General features: G+C 37.2%; 1 protein-coding gene across 1 annotated transcript in view; it reads right to left on the bottom strand.

The window, feature by feature from the left end:
- Nucleotides 1–2,569: 2,569 nt before the first annotated feature.
- The window catches only part of LOC102471814 (testis-expressed basic protein 1-like), a 22,463-nt gene continuing 13,083 nt past the window's right edge, over nucleotides 2,570–11,949 (bottom strand). The window contains exon 8 of the mRNA XM_006164354.1: nucleotides 2,570–2,604. Within this exon, the coding sequence (XP_006164416.1) occupies nucleotides 2,570–2,604 (35 nt within the window). The remainder of the gene's footprint in view (nucleotides 2,605–11,949) is intronic.

The raw sequence follows: 11,949 nt of genomic DNA, 5'->3' as shown, positions 1-11,949 counted from the left end.
CATTCTCCAAGTGAAATAGTTTTATCATCTTAGCTATAGCAGTCACAGCCCACCGAACAATTTCCCTTTTGGAGGTTTTCTGGTTTCGTTTTTGAGAGGTTTTTGCCATAGGGTACGTGCACACGCCAGAAAGACAGAAAGCGAGAAATCACCCCACCCTCCCCACTCCCCAGGGAGGATGGCCACACCGCAATCCCTTCTCCTCCATTCTCCTCTTGGGATGTTGGGCATGCATGCACACATGCTCAGTGTGAGTTTAAGCCACCGAGTCCAGGACTCGAACCGTGCTCGACTACATGGGAGTTCAGTGACATAGCCATTACGCTAACTGCTGGTATCCCTTTTAGAGGGTTTTGATACCTGTTCCACATGGGTTCCCTGACAATTTTACAGGAGAAATTGACAATCTAAATTTATTATGTAGTACATTTTAACCTGAAGATATTACACTTAGTTTCTATAGTAAATAATCTTTCTATGACTTAATAATGAGAATAAAGCAAAACTAAATAAAACCTGTTTTAGTTAGAAAAGTAAAATATTGAGCTTGATGGCCACATGTGCCCCAGAGAGAGAGAGAGATAGAGACAGATAGAGAGAAAGTGAGAAAGCACCCCCGACCCTTCACAGGGGACTGTCCTGCTGTAATCCCTTCTTCATCTTTTCCTCCTTTCAAGATTTTGGGCATGCACATGTGCTCCGCTTGCTCAAGCCAAGGGTCAGGAAATCAAAATGCCCAGTTGTCCATGTGGGATCCAGGTGCCGTAACCACCATACCACCAGCTGGCCCCAGCTTGAGAGTTTTCTAAGGGCACCTTTTAAGAGTCCTATAAATAAGGGACCAGCAGTTAGCATAATGGCTATGTCATTGAACTTCCATGTAGTTGACTGCGGTTTGAGTCCCGGACCCGGAGGCTTAAACTCACGCCAGGCGCATGTGTGTGCATGCCCAAGATCCTGAGGAAAGAATGGAGGAGAAAGGATTGTGATGTGGCCATCCCCCCTGGGGGGTGATTTCTCGCTTTCTGTCTCTCTGTCTCTCTCTCTGTTTCTCTGGCGAGCACATGGCCCCTATAGCAAAATAATCTGAAAAACAAAACAAACAAAAAAGGGACATATAAATAATAAAGCAGCCTTATTCATGGGATAAGGTTATGGTGTGATAATGAACTAGCCCAATAATTGTGAAGTTAGATTAATTAGTAGTTTAAAATTTTCAAATTACATTTGAAAAAGCAAAGTAATTGTTCTTACATTGGCATAACTTCCTAAATTCCCTGAAACAAAGCATGTATTTCAAAAAGATACTTTGAATTGGAAGATTAAATATATTTAATACTATCCTCAAAGAAGTTAGATAAGCAGAGGATTTGGAGTCAAATCTAGTGTTTAAAATCTCAATTTTACCCTGTTAAACTATTTTGGCCTAAACCAGCTGCTGTACTCCCACACTTGGATTCCTGCGGATAAGCTGAAATCGCACATATTAGGCTGTTTTTCTGAGCGGGTTGTTCAGTTACAGCCAATCACAGCAACTAGGCTTCAGTCAATCACAGGCATCCCACGTTTTAAACCTTGCTAATGCAGACGAACTTCAGAACCCTCATGGGGGATGGCCACACCACATTCTACTCCATTTTCCTCCCAGGATCTTGGGCACACACACACGCGCGCCTCGTATGACTTTTCAAGCCACTGGGTCCAGTACGCAAACCATGGTTGGCCATGTGGGAGTCCAGGGACATAGCCAGGACACCATCTGCTGGCTCCGAAGTGAATAAAATTCTCTCTAAAAATAATTTTTTTAAGAGAGAGTTTTGCTATAGGGCATGTGTACTCACTGGAGAGACAGAGACAGAGAGATAGAAAGCAAGAAATCACCCACGGCCAACCGTGATTTAAGTCCCAGACCTGGTGGCTTGCTTCTCTCACTTTCTCTCTCTCTTTCTCTCTCACTCTGTCCCTCTCTGGTCAAATTAAAATAAATAAATAAAGTTAAATAAAATAATTCATTAAAAAAAAAGAAAGGAAGGAAGAAAGGAAGGAAGGAAGAAAGGAAGGAAGGAAGGAAGGAAGGAAGGAAGAAAGAAAAAGAAAGAAAGAAAGAAACAAACAAACAAGGAGCCCCTGGAGCATCAAAGCTTGAACCTCAGATGCAGCTCCAGGAGGTGGGGGTTAGGCATCTCTTCCCTGCTGCCAGCCTGACCTGGGGTTACCTTCAGGGAAGGTTGACTTTTCCTGCCAGCTATAGAAAGCTCTGGGATTCTCAGAAGTCAGGTAACACCCTTTGCCCTGACTATATTATCTGCATTCTCATCCCATTTTTCTTACTAATGCCTTGGTCTCCTCCTTTATTTACTGTTTTTCTAGCACTGTAGATTTGTAAATTGGTCTGTTTCTTGCTGGTATGCTACTATCATAAGTAACTAGAAACTTCCATTTACCTTCTTTGTGACTGATTATGGATAACAAAGAACTCAGAGAAATGTGAAGCTCAACCTTCTGCTGTAGTTTTTAGTGGAAGTCTAGGAAGTTTAAGATAATATCTTCTTGAGAGAATTGAAGAATACTAAAGGAACTTACCGAAACTTGATCGAGACAGTGCTAAAAGAAAATGAGTGAAAAGCAAAACAAATAAGAATGAGTTCTGCATGGCCCAGGGAGAGTGTAGGTTCTATAGGTATTATAGTGCAGGAAGCTTGTGGGAAAGAGGGCTGAAATGAGTCCGTCTCATTTTCTATTATCAGTTGCAATGTAACATGGTGAACTGTTGGATAAGCATTTCTGGTTACTTTTATGTATAAATTTTAGATTTTGTATAGTTCCTAGATAATGCTCTTAGGGGAGTAAGGGGGTTTTGATAGGTTGCAAGATCTATGCAACTTACCTTTTAATTTCATTGAGGAAGAGAATAAAAGATTTTGGGGGCTTACTAGCTTCTTAGTCAATGGAATTAAATTCTCTCTCTATTCTTTGATTTCTGATTCTACTGCTCTTGTGCTTTCTTTTTCTGCCTCTCTTCCTTCTTTTCTTCTTGTTCCTCAATTTCATTTATTTTCCCCCATGTTTCATGCTTTGTTACACCAAACTATTATTACAACTGCTTCTGTGGGAGGGTTTCCACTTTTCAAAAATCAGTGTCCTGTAGGAATGCTGACTAGTGCTAAAACTGTTTTTATTTTTTTATTCAAATATTCAAGAAGATCTTGAATACTAGAAGATGAAGTCAAAGCAGGGAAAGGGGACTTGCTCTCAAGATTATTTTACTCTCTAGTCACTTGGAAAAGTTGCTCACAATTTTTAAAAAGTTTTAAAATGTAGAGCTGAGCTTGAAAATTAGAAAGGGAAGTCTCCAAGAGTCTCCTATCAAGAAGGAACTCATAATCTTTTGTTGTTGTTGTTCTTAGAGATTTTTTTGCTATAGAGCATGTGCACTTGTTCGAGAGACAGAAAGAGACAGAGAGACAGAAAGTGAGAAATCACCCCCCACCCCCAGGGGGAATGGCTATGCTGCAATCCCTTCTCCTCCATAGGATTTTGAGCATACACACATATGCGCCCAGTGTGTATCAGGCTGCTGGGTCTAGGATTCGAATCAGGGTTAACCACATTGGATTCCATTGCTTTACCCACTAAACCACCTGCTGGCACCAGAATTTATAATGTTGACAATGAATAAGAAGTTTCACCCTGTATATGAGAATCTTATTGGGTGATTTAATTTTTAATACATGATCAATAGAAAAGGCCACAGGCCTCATGCATTCCAAGAACATAGTAGTTGTTTATATATATATAAATCTAAGGCTCACAAAAGCACTATCTGAGAAAGTGGTACATTAATCCCTACCTGTTGTTCCAGTTATACCATGAAATACCCCATTTGTGCTAGGCTATCATTGCAAATTGAATCTCTAGAAATGATGAAATCCTCAGTGAAGGCTGAATTCAGGTACAGAGCCCATGTTTGAACATGTCATGCATGAAAAAAATGAATGCAGAAATTATTATAAAAATTACTCATTAAATCTATTAAATGACCTATTAAATTATTACATGACATAAGATTTATGAGAAACTTAAATGATCACCTCATAGACTAAAGTTATAAAGTATTTGAAGAGGCCTACTGCCATAACAGACTCAACAAATACAAGAACAGTAGTTCAAAAAGAATTTTTACACAACTATGTTTCAAATATTCAAAGACACAAAGGGAGGCATCAAATTTAAAAACAAAAAAATTTGAGTGAAATCATTCAAGACCCAGCATAGAGAAATAAAAAGATAGTATTACAAAGATGGCCTTGCTGTTCACCAAATGAATTTTCTCTTGGAAACAGGGAACTAAAGTTGCAGATGGTGGATCAGCCAGTGGTGTGGTGGTTAAGGTGGCTGGATCCCACATGGCCAATGGAGCAATTCAATTCCTGGTCCTAGTGACTTGAAAACCATGCCAGGCAGGTGTGTATGTGCATGTCAAAAACCTTGAAAGGAGAAATAGAAGAGAAGGGATTATGGTATGACTATTCCCTATGGGAGATGCTTTCTTGTTTTTTCTTCCTCTCTAGTGAGCACAGCACCCTCTACCAAATTTTAAAAAAAAGTTGCAGATGGAATTAAGGTTGCCAGTCGCGTGACTATGGATAGAGTGATTATACTAGATTATCTGTGTGGGCTTACTGTAATCACAGAGTCCTTAAAAGTGGAAGAGAGACATATAAGGATGTCAGAGACATGACAGTGGATGCATCATCCGCCCCTGTCGGGAAAGCCTCTCACTCAAGATCTCTAGGCCGTTTCCTCTCTGCTCACTGAAGCATGAATTCAGAAGCCATTAGGTGAAGATGGTGGAGACACTGGGCCAAATGAATATGGATGGCCATGTCATTGCTGAGAGAAGGGCCAGTCACCGATCAGGATTCCTACTTTGGACTTTTCATGAGTAACAACTAAAATTTTACTACGTAAAAACACTGAGATGTAAGATTTATTTATTGCAACCTCTGGGGTTAATTTAATTAATACAAATTAGAAATACAAAAGAGAAGTTATAAATCATGATAGGTGGAAAGAGAAACTTTACATACATTTGTTTATGTGTATTATAAGGTGAGAGTACTGTTTATTAGATAGATACAGAAGTAGATATAAGTAATATTTATAGCAATTAAGGTTAATAATTTTCTATAGTTAAAGAACTGTTTGAGTCCATAGAATGGAAAATTTTGAATCTTGAACAGGATAAATGAAGTTAAGCTCACACCCAAATACATGGTAATTAAGATACCAAATACAAGAATAAAGACTGTGTGTGTGTGTGTGTGTGTGTGTGTGTGTGTGTGTGTGTCTGTGTGTGTATTTACTAAAGGGTTTGTGAACTTGCCAGAGAAAGACAGAGGGAGAGAGAAGAAGCATCCCTCATGGGGCATGGTCATGCTACAATTTCTTCTCCTTCATTTCTCCATCCTATTGGGATTTGGGGCAAGCATGCAGAGGTGCCTGATATGTTGTTTAAACTGCTGAATCTGGGACTCAAGCCACATGGTCGGCCGTATGGGATTTGGCTCCCTTAACCACCAGGCTATGGGGCCAGTCCGAGAATATCTTAAAATATATTTACTTAGGAGCAGCTGTCAAACTAGTACTAGATTTTTATCAGCAATAATAAACATAGAAGAAAATAGTCTCAAAGCACTGAGGGGAAGTAATACTCAGTTCTGTATTCGGCTAAACTACTCTTTAAAGCTGAGGGGGAAGTGAAGCTATTTTCAGCCATGCGAAGGCTTGGAAAAATTTTCACATACACATAGGACTTAAAAAACCACGACAGAAATATATTTGGGCAAAAAGAGGAAAGACTAGAGCTATAACAAGTAATGTTAAACAAAAAACAATTTTGAAACATTTTTGTAAATCTAAGTAATTATTGTAAAGAAGTAAAGGATTTTATTTTGTTTTTGAAAATAACACTATGAAACAAAATGGAGGCTATGGAAAGAATAGTTTGGAGGGAAGACGGTCAAATAAAGGCTCTTATCTCGTCTTAGAAGAATATGCTGATCAGTTTTAGATCTTTCTAAAAGAAAAATTAAATAGTATGCATGTTACAAATATAAGGATGAATAAAATAAATTCTACCAAAACAGTAAAACCAAAGGGACAAGGAAATCTAATAATCCAATAGAAGGCAGGTGAGAAGACTTAAACAAATAAAAGAACAAAGGATTGCAAATAGAAATTACAATATAAATTGGCAGAATTTAGGTAAAATATATTGAAAAAACTAGAACTATTTCCAAATGTATGCAACATAATGTAATGTTCGATGTTGAAGAAGATGAGTATGTCTGTATGTTATATGTTATGCATACTTTGAAAACCATACTGCACCTAACTGAACTGTACAATGATTGTAGGTAAACCAGAACTCACAATAGAAAAAAAGAGAAAAGTGAAGCAGTATGCATGTTATAAATATAAAGATGAACAAAATAAAGTCCACTAAAATAGTAAAGCAAGACAAGAGAAACAAGAAAATTGAATAATCCAAGGGCAGGAAAGAAGATTAAAACGATGAAAGAATGAAGCATAGTAAATAGAAATCATTATATAAGTGAGCAGAATTTAGACGAAGTATGTCAGTAATTTCCAATAAATTAATCTAGTAATACATCTATTAAATGGCAGAAAATTTTACATATAGGCCCAGCATGTGCCCTATAGCAAAAAAATATCTTTCAAAAGAAAAGAAAAAAACCCACACTGTTAAAGTTCAAAACTAAGGGTTTAAAAGAATGTTTAACATGCAAATACCAATGAAAACAAAGGGCTTGGAGCTATGGTAATACCAGGTAGTGTAGATTTAAGTAAAACAATAGTCATGAGGATATGGATGGTCCTTGTATTGATACATAAAACAAAATAAGATGGAGCAATTTTAAACTTGTATAGAACAGTCCAAATGTACACAGAAAGGGCCCAGCTCCACAGAGCAATGGTTAAGCACTGTGCAGAGGAAGTCAGATCCCACATGGCCAATGGGGTGTGAATTTCTCCCCTGCTGTGTTAAGTTAGGCACGTGCTCGTGTGCCCAGGATCCTGCCAGAATGGAGCACTGGAGGAAGAAGGATTGAGGTATGCTCAGTCCTTCCTGCGAGGAGTTTTCACTCTCTCATGCATGTGCACATACTGAATAAAGAAAATGAATAATGAATAAAAGAAAAACATGCAAGGAAAGTGGGCAATATTTTTAAAAAGTTCATCAATAGGAAACTATTATAGTTAGATATTTAAAGAAACATGCCTTTCTGAAGCTAATAAACAAAAGAAGTAATAACAATAGAGAATATTTGAATGATATAGTTAACTAGCTTGGGCTGATAGGCGTATCTGTGGTTAACATTCTCAACCCAACTAATAAAAATGTAAAACTTTTCAAGTTTACTTACCAGGTCTCAAAAGTTTCAACACATTTAAGAGAACTTGTATCACATAGATCACACTTTTCTATCATAGTACAACAGTTTGAAATAATAAGCACATAAAAGATAAAACGTTCTAAGCTAAAACATGTACTTGCCCGAGAGAGACAGAGAGGGAAAGTGAGAAATCACTCCTTGGGTGTTGGCCACGTCACAATCCCTTCTACTCTTCATGATTTAGGGCATACATGTGTCTAGTGGGTTTTCAAGCTGCTGAATCTGGGAGTTGAACCCACAGAGTCAGTTATGTGGGATCCAGCTCCTTAACCACCATACCATCAGCTGGTTCAAAAGGAATTTTCTTAATCCAATAAAAAGGAGCTGCCAAAAGGAGATATTGTACAAAGATGAAGGTAGGGCATTTCTGCTAAAGTAAGACATCAAGAAGGATGCCTGGTGATTATTGTTGGCATTAACATTGTGCTGGATGTTTGGGAGCAGAAGAATAACAAAAATAAATGATAAGAACATGATTTTAAGAATTGGAAAAAGAGGCTCAAATTCTAAGTTTTTTCAAATGATATAATTTTCTGCATACTGAGTCTAAGAGAATCTACAGAGCACAGCAAGATGGCTAGATTCACTCTCAGAAATACAACATAATTTTATGTATCAGCAATAATTATAAAATCCAGTAGTCAAAAAAAGGTACCATTCACAACAGAAACAAAAAAACATATATATGCACAGGAATTAATCTAACAGATTTGTAAGACCTTTCAGAAGAAAATGATGTTCTCTATTATTTAAGTGTAAATAAGAAAATTGAATAATGGCTAGATTGCCATATTAGTGCACAGGAAATTGATTTTGCTAATTAATCTATAGACTAAATAAAATTCTAATAAAATCATAATGTGACCTACGCAAGTTGAGAAATTAATTCTAAAATTCTTGTGTACAGTAAAGGTCCAAAAATAGCCAAAGTATTTCAGAAAAGAACAAAGAGAATATATAATTTCTTATAAAAAAATTACATTTCTATAAAGAAATGTTATATTATTTCTAAAATAAACCCCCCGAAACTAAAACCAAACAAACAAATCCTCATTTGGGTTAAAGTTCTACATGAGGAAAGAGAAAATAAGAAATAATATCTTTATAATATTTGAATAATAAAGGCCAAAAAAAGGGCACAAACTCTAAATAAAAACAAAATGTTGAAAAATTTTATTTTAATACATCGTATGGGAGCACAGAGTCTAGTCAGGGTGTTATAAAAGTCAAGAGACCCTATAAAACTCTAAAACTGAGAGAAGTAGAATGGGAGAAGTTATGAGGATATTGAAAAAGTTCATGGAAAATGTGTACTATGAATTAACTACACATGATTTCAAAACTTTTTGTACCTAAATAAAGTTGTGCTTTAATTGTATTTTCCAGGAACTTTTAGAAAAGTTAAAGAGAGCATGATCCCATGCCACAGAGAGACTGAGAGACGGAGAGAGAAAGCAACCCCCAATGGGATATATTATGCTTCTCCATTTCTCCGTCCTGTCATAATTTAGGCACTGCAAGTGTAGGTTCCAGTTTTTGGGCTGCCAGTATTTTAAATGCAGCCAGCTGTGTTGGATCCAGCTCCTTATGTGAAGTGTTAATCACTGCACTGTGGGGCCAGCCCTCCATGAACTTTTTGAAGTCCCTTCATAATAATGAAGAATTCTTATATACCAATCAGTAGCCTAATGGATGTATAGGTAAGGTAAATGAACAAGTAATTTATATAATGCGATGCCTACCTGGAGAGTAAACCTGTCAGAAGATACTTGATTTCAGGAACACGAGAAGGGAAAATTAATTTTGAAGATGTTACATTTAGCCAAGTGTCAATAATAGGAAATTAGGACAAAATCTGACGTTGTTATTAATACAGGGAAGCAAGAAATTGTGTAGTTTAGTGTGTCTCCAGTCTAACTACCATGTAGCTGAAACAATAGCTAGTGAAGATAACAATATGTATAAATTATGTAAATATTAATATGTGCATGATTCATTCATACCATTCATCCAAGGATACATACCTCATGGACAGACTGTTTTCCATCTACTTAAGGACCATCTTTACAGTACTATAGGTAACAGCAGCAAGTGGAAACACTGAGAATGCATTGTATAGTCATAAGTTGAATATTAAAGTCATGACCTGAATTTCTGTATATTTCAAAGTTATGTTTTGGGAGAAAATGTAAGTTGTAATGATGCCATTTTAGTCAAAATTCAAAATATCAAGAGAAACAATACTATATTTTACTCAGCAATAGGTAGAGATGATATAAACATATTAAAATAGACTTAAAAGACTTACAGTACATTTATAAGTCTTTGGGAAGAGGTGATGGAATGGGTCTAAGGATGGAGTTGAGGCGAGTGGGACTTGAGACACCACAGACTTGCAACCGACAGCTGCTCCGAGGTGGTGAACTTTTCAAGTCTTTGATAAAAAATGTACTCTAATAAAATCACATTGAAAAAAAAAAAATGAGTATGGGGACCAGCAGTTAGCATAACGTCTATGGACCAGCAGTTAGCATAATGGCTATGTCGGGAACTCCCATGTAGTTGACCACGGTTCGCGTCCCGGACTAGGTGGCTTAAAACTCACACTGGGCGCGTGTGCGTGTGTGCCCAAGATCCCGAGAGGAGAATGGAGGAGAAGGGATTGCGGCATGACCATCCCCCCTGGGGGGTGATTTCTCGCTTTATATCTCTCTGTCTCTCTGGCGAGCACACGCGCCCTATAGCAAAAAAAAAAAAGTATGAAACAGAATGGAAAGAGTAAAATAGTTGAAGAGTTAGAACCTGAAGTATTTGTGGTGGAAAAAGTACTGGATGTTTCCTGAGTGGGTGATTGGAGCATTTTTCAAGTGGAGAGGATTTACAGATGCTGACAATACTTAGGAATCAAAAGAAAATTTAGACCGTTCAGAGTTAAAGCATTCCTTAATTCTCAAAAAGCTGAGGGAAAAAATAAAAAGATGGTACAAAGAGGAAAATCTTTATCTGACAGTGAATCTGATGGCAAATCAAAGAAAAGAGCTGCTGCTGAGAAGCCAAGGCCTCACCAGATGTCTAGATCCTGAGTGAGTAATTGATGCCACAGGCCACAGTGGAGAGTGGATGCTGCGCAAGAAACTGGAAGATTCCGACGAGGCCGACTTGTTGCTGGCAAATGAAGCACTATGAAGTGTCCTCAAACTGTAATTGCTTTTTATGGAGACAAATTTCACGCTTTTGTCCAGAAGATGAAGCTCAATAATTGTTTGCATTGTGTGTATAGATATGAATTCTGGGTTTTGGATTTTGATTTACTAGTGTGGGGAAATACATTCTAATGGAAAAGTCAAGTTTAGTTTGTTTTGAAAGTAGTACTGGGGGAGTATTCTGGGTTTTGGATTTTGATTTACTAGTGTGGGGAAATACATTCTAATGGAAAAGTCAAGTTTAGTTTGTTTGTTTTGAAAGTAGCATTGGGGGAGTTGGTGGGATGGGTTGCATCCCACAACACTGGCTACTCTGAATAAGTAAAAGCTTTCTGTAGTTGCTCCTTTATCAGAAAAGAACATTTTATACCATGGTATTTTATTTCCTATACATTCAAGTACAGATTTTCTAAATGTTGGGAAAATTTTTCATCATTACTCAGAACTTCTGTTTAACTTATATGCCTAAGTATCAGTGTGGGTTTTTTTTTTTTAATCTTTGTATGTGTATATATAAAATAATATGTAAATGGTTTTCTGTTCTCCAAAACAAACTGTGGGGAAACATGTTTCTGAGATGCCATCGTTCTGGACAACCTCAGAATAAGAACATTATTTCAAATTAAACTGAAAATTTTCCTGAAGCTATAACCTTTTAAATTAAATAATGATTTTGTAATTGGACAGCCTAAATTAGACAACTTTAAAGCAGTTGCATTACACCCACATCTATCTATAATCATATAAATATAATAGTTTATTTATAGAATCTGAAAGGAAAAGTTGGTCTATTAGCAACAACCTCCCCTCTCAGATGAAAAAAAAAAAAAAAGAAAAAAGAAAAAAGAGCAAATCTTGGTGTTTAATTTCCTAAGAAGGACTTAGTTAGGAGGACATTTTAATCCTTTAGTAAACTTTCCCCTTACAAAAAGTTGAAATCCTGAGACCAGCAGATAGCATAATGTTTATGTCACTGGACTCCCACATGACCAACTACAGTTCAAGTCCTGGAGCCAGTGGCTACAAACTCACACCGAGCACGTGTGCGTGCGTGCCAAAAATCCCAAGAGGAGAATGGAGGAGAAGGGATTTTGGTGTGGCCATCCCCCCCAGGGGATGATTTCTTGCTTTCTGTCTCTCTATCTGTCTGTCTGGTGAGCACACATGCCCTATAGCAAAAACCTGTCTTAAATAAACAAAAAGCAGAGACCAACAGTTGGCACAATGGCTATGTTGCTGGACTGCCATGTACGTTATTACAGAGT

This window comes from Tupaia chinensis, unplaced genomic scaffold, assembly GCF_000334495.1.
Source record: "Tupaia chinensis unplaced genomic scaffold, TupChi_1.0 Scaffold143603_1, whole genome shotgun sequence".
Lineage (NCBI taxonomy): Eukaryota > Metazoa > Chordata > Mammalia > Scandentia > Tupaiidae > Tupaia > Tupaia belangeri.
This window is presented reverse-complemented; position numbering and strand designations above follow the sequence as displayed.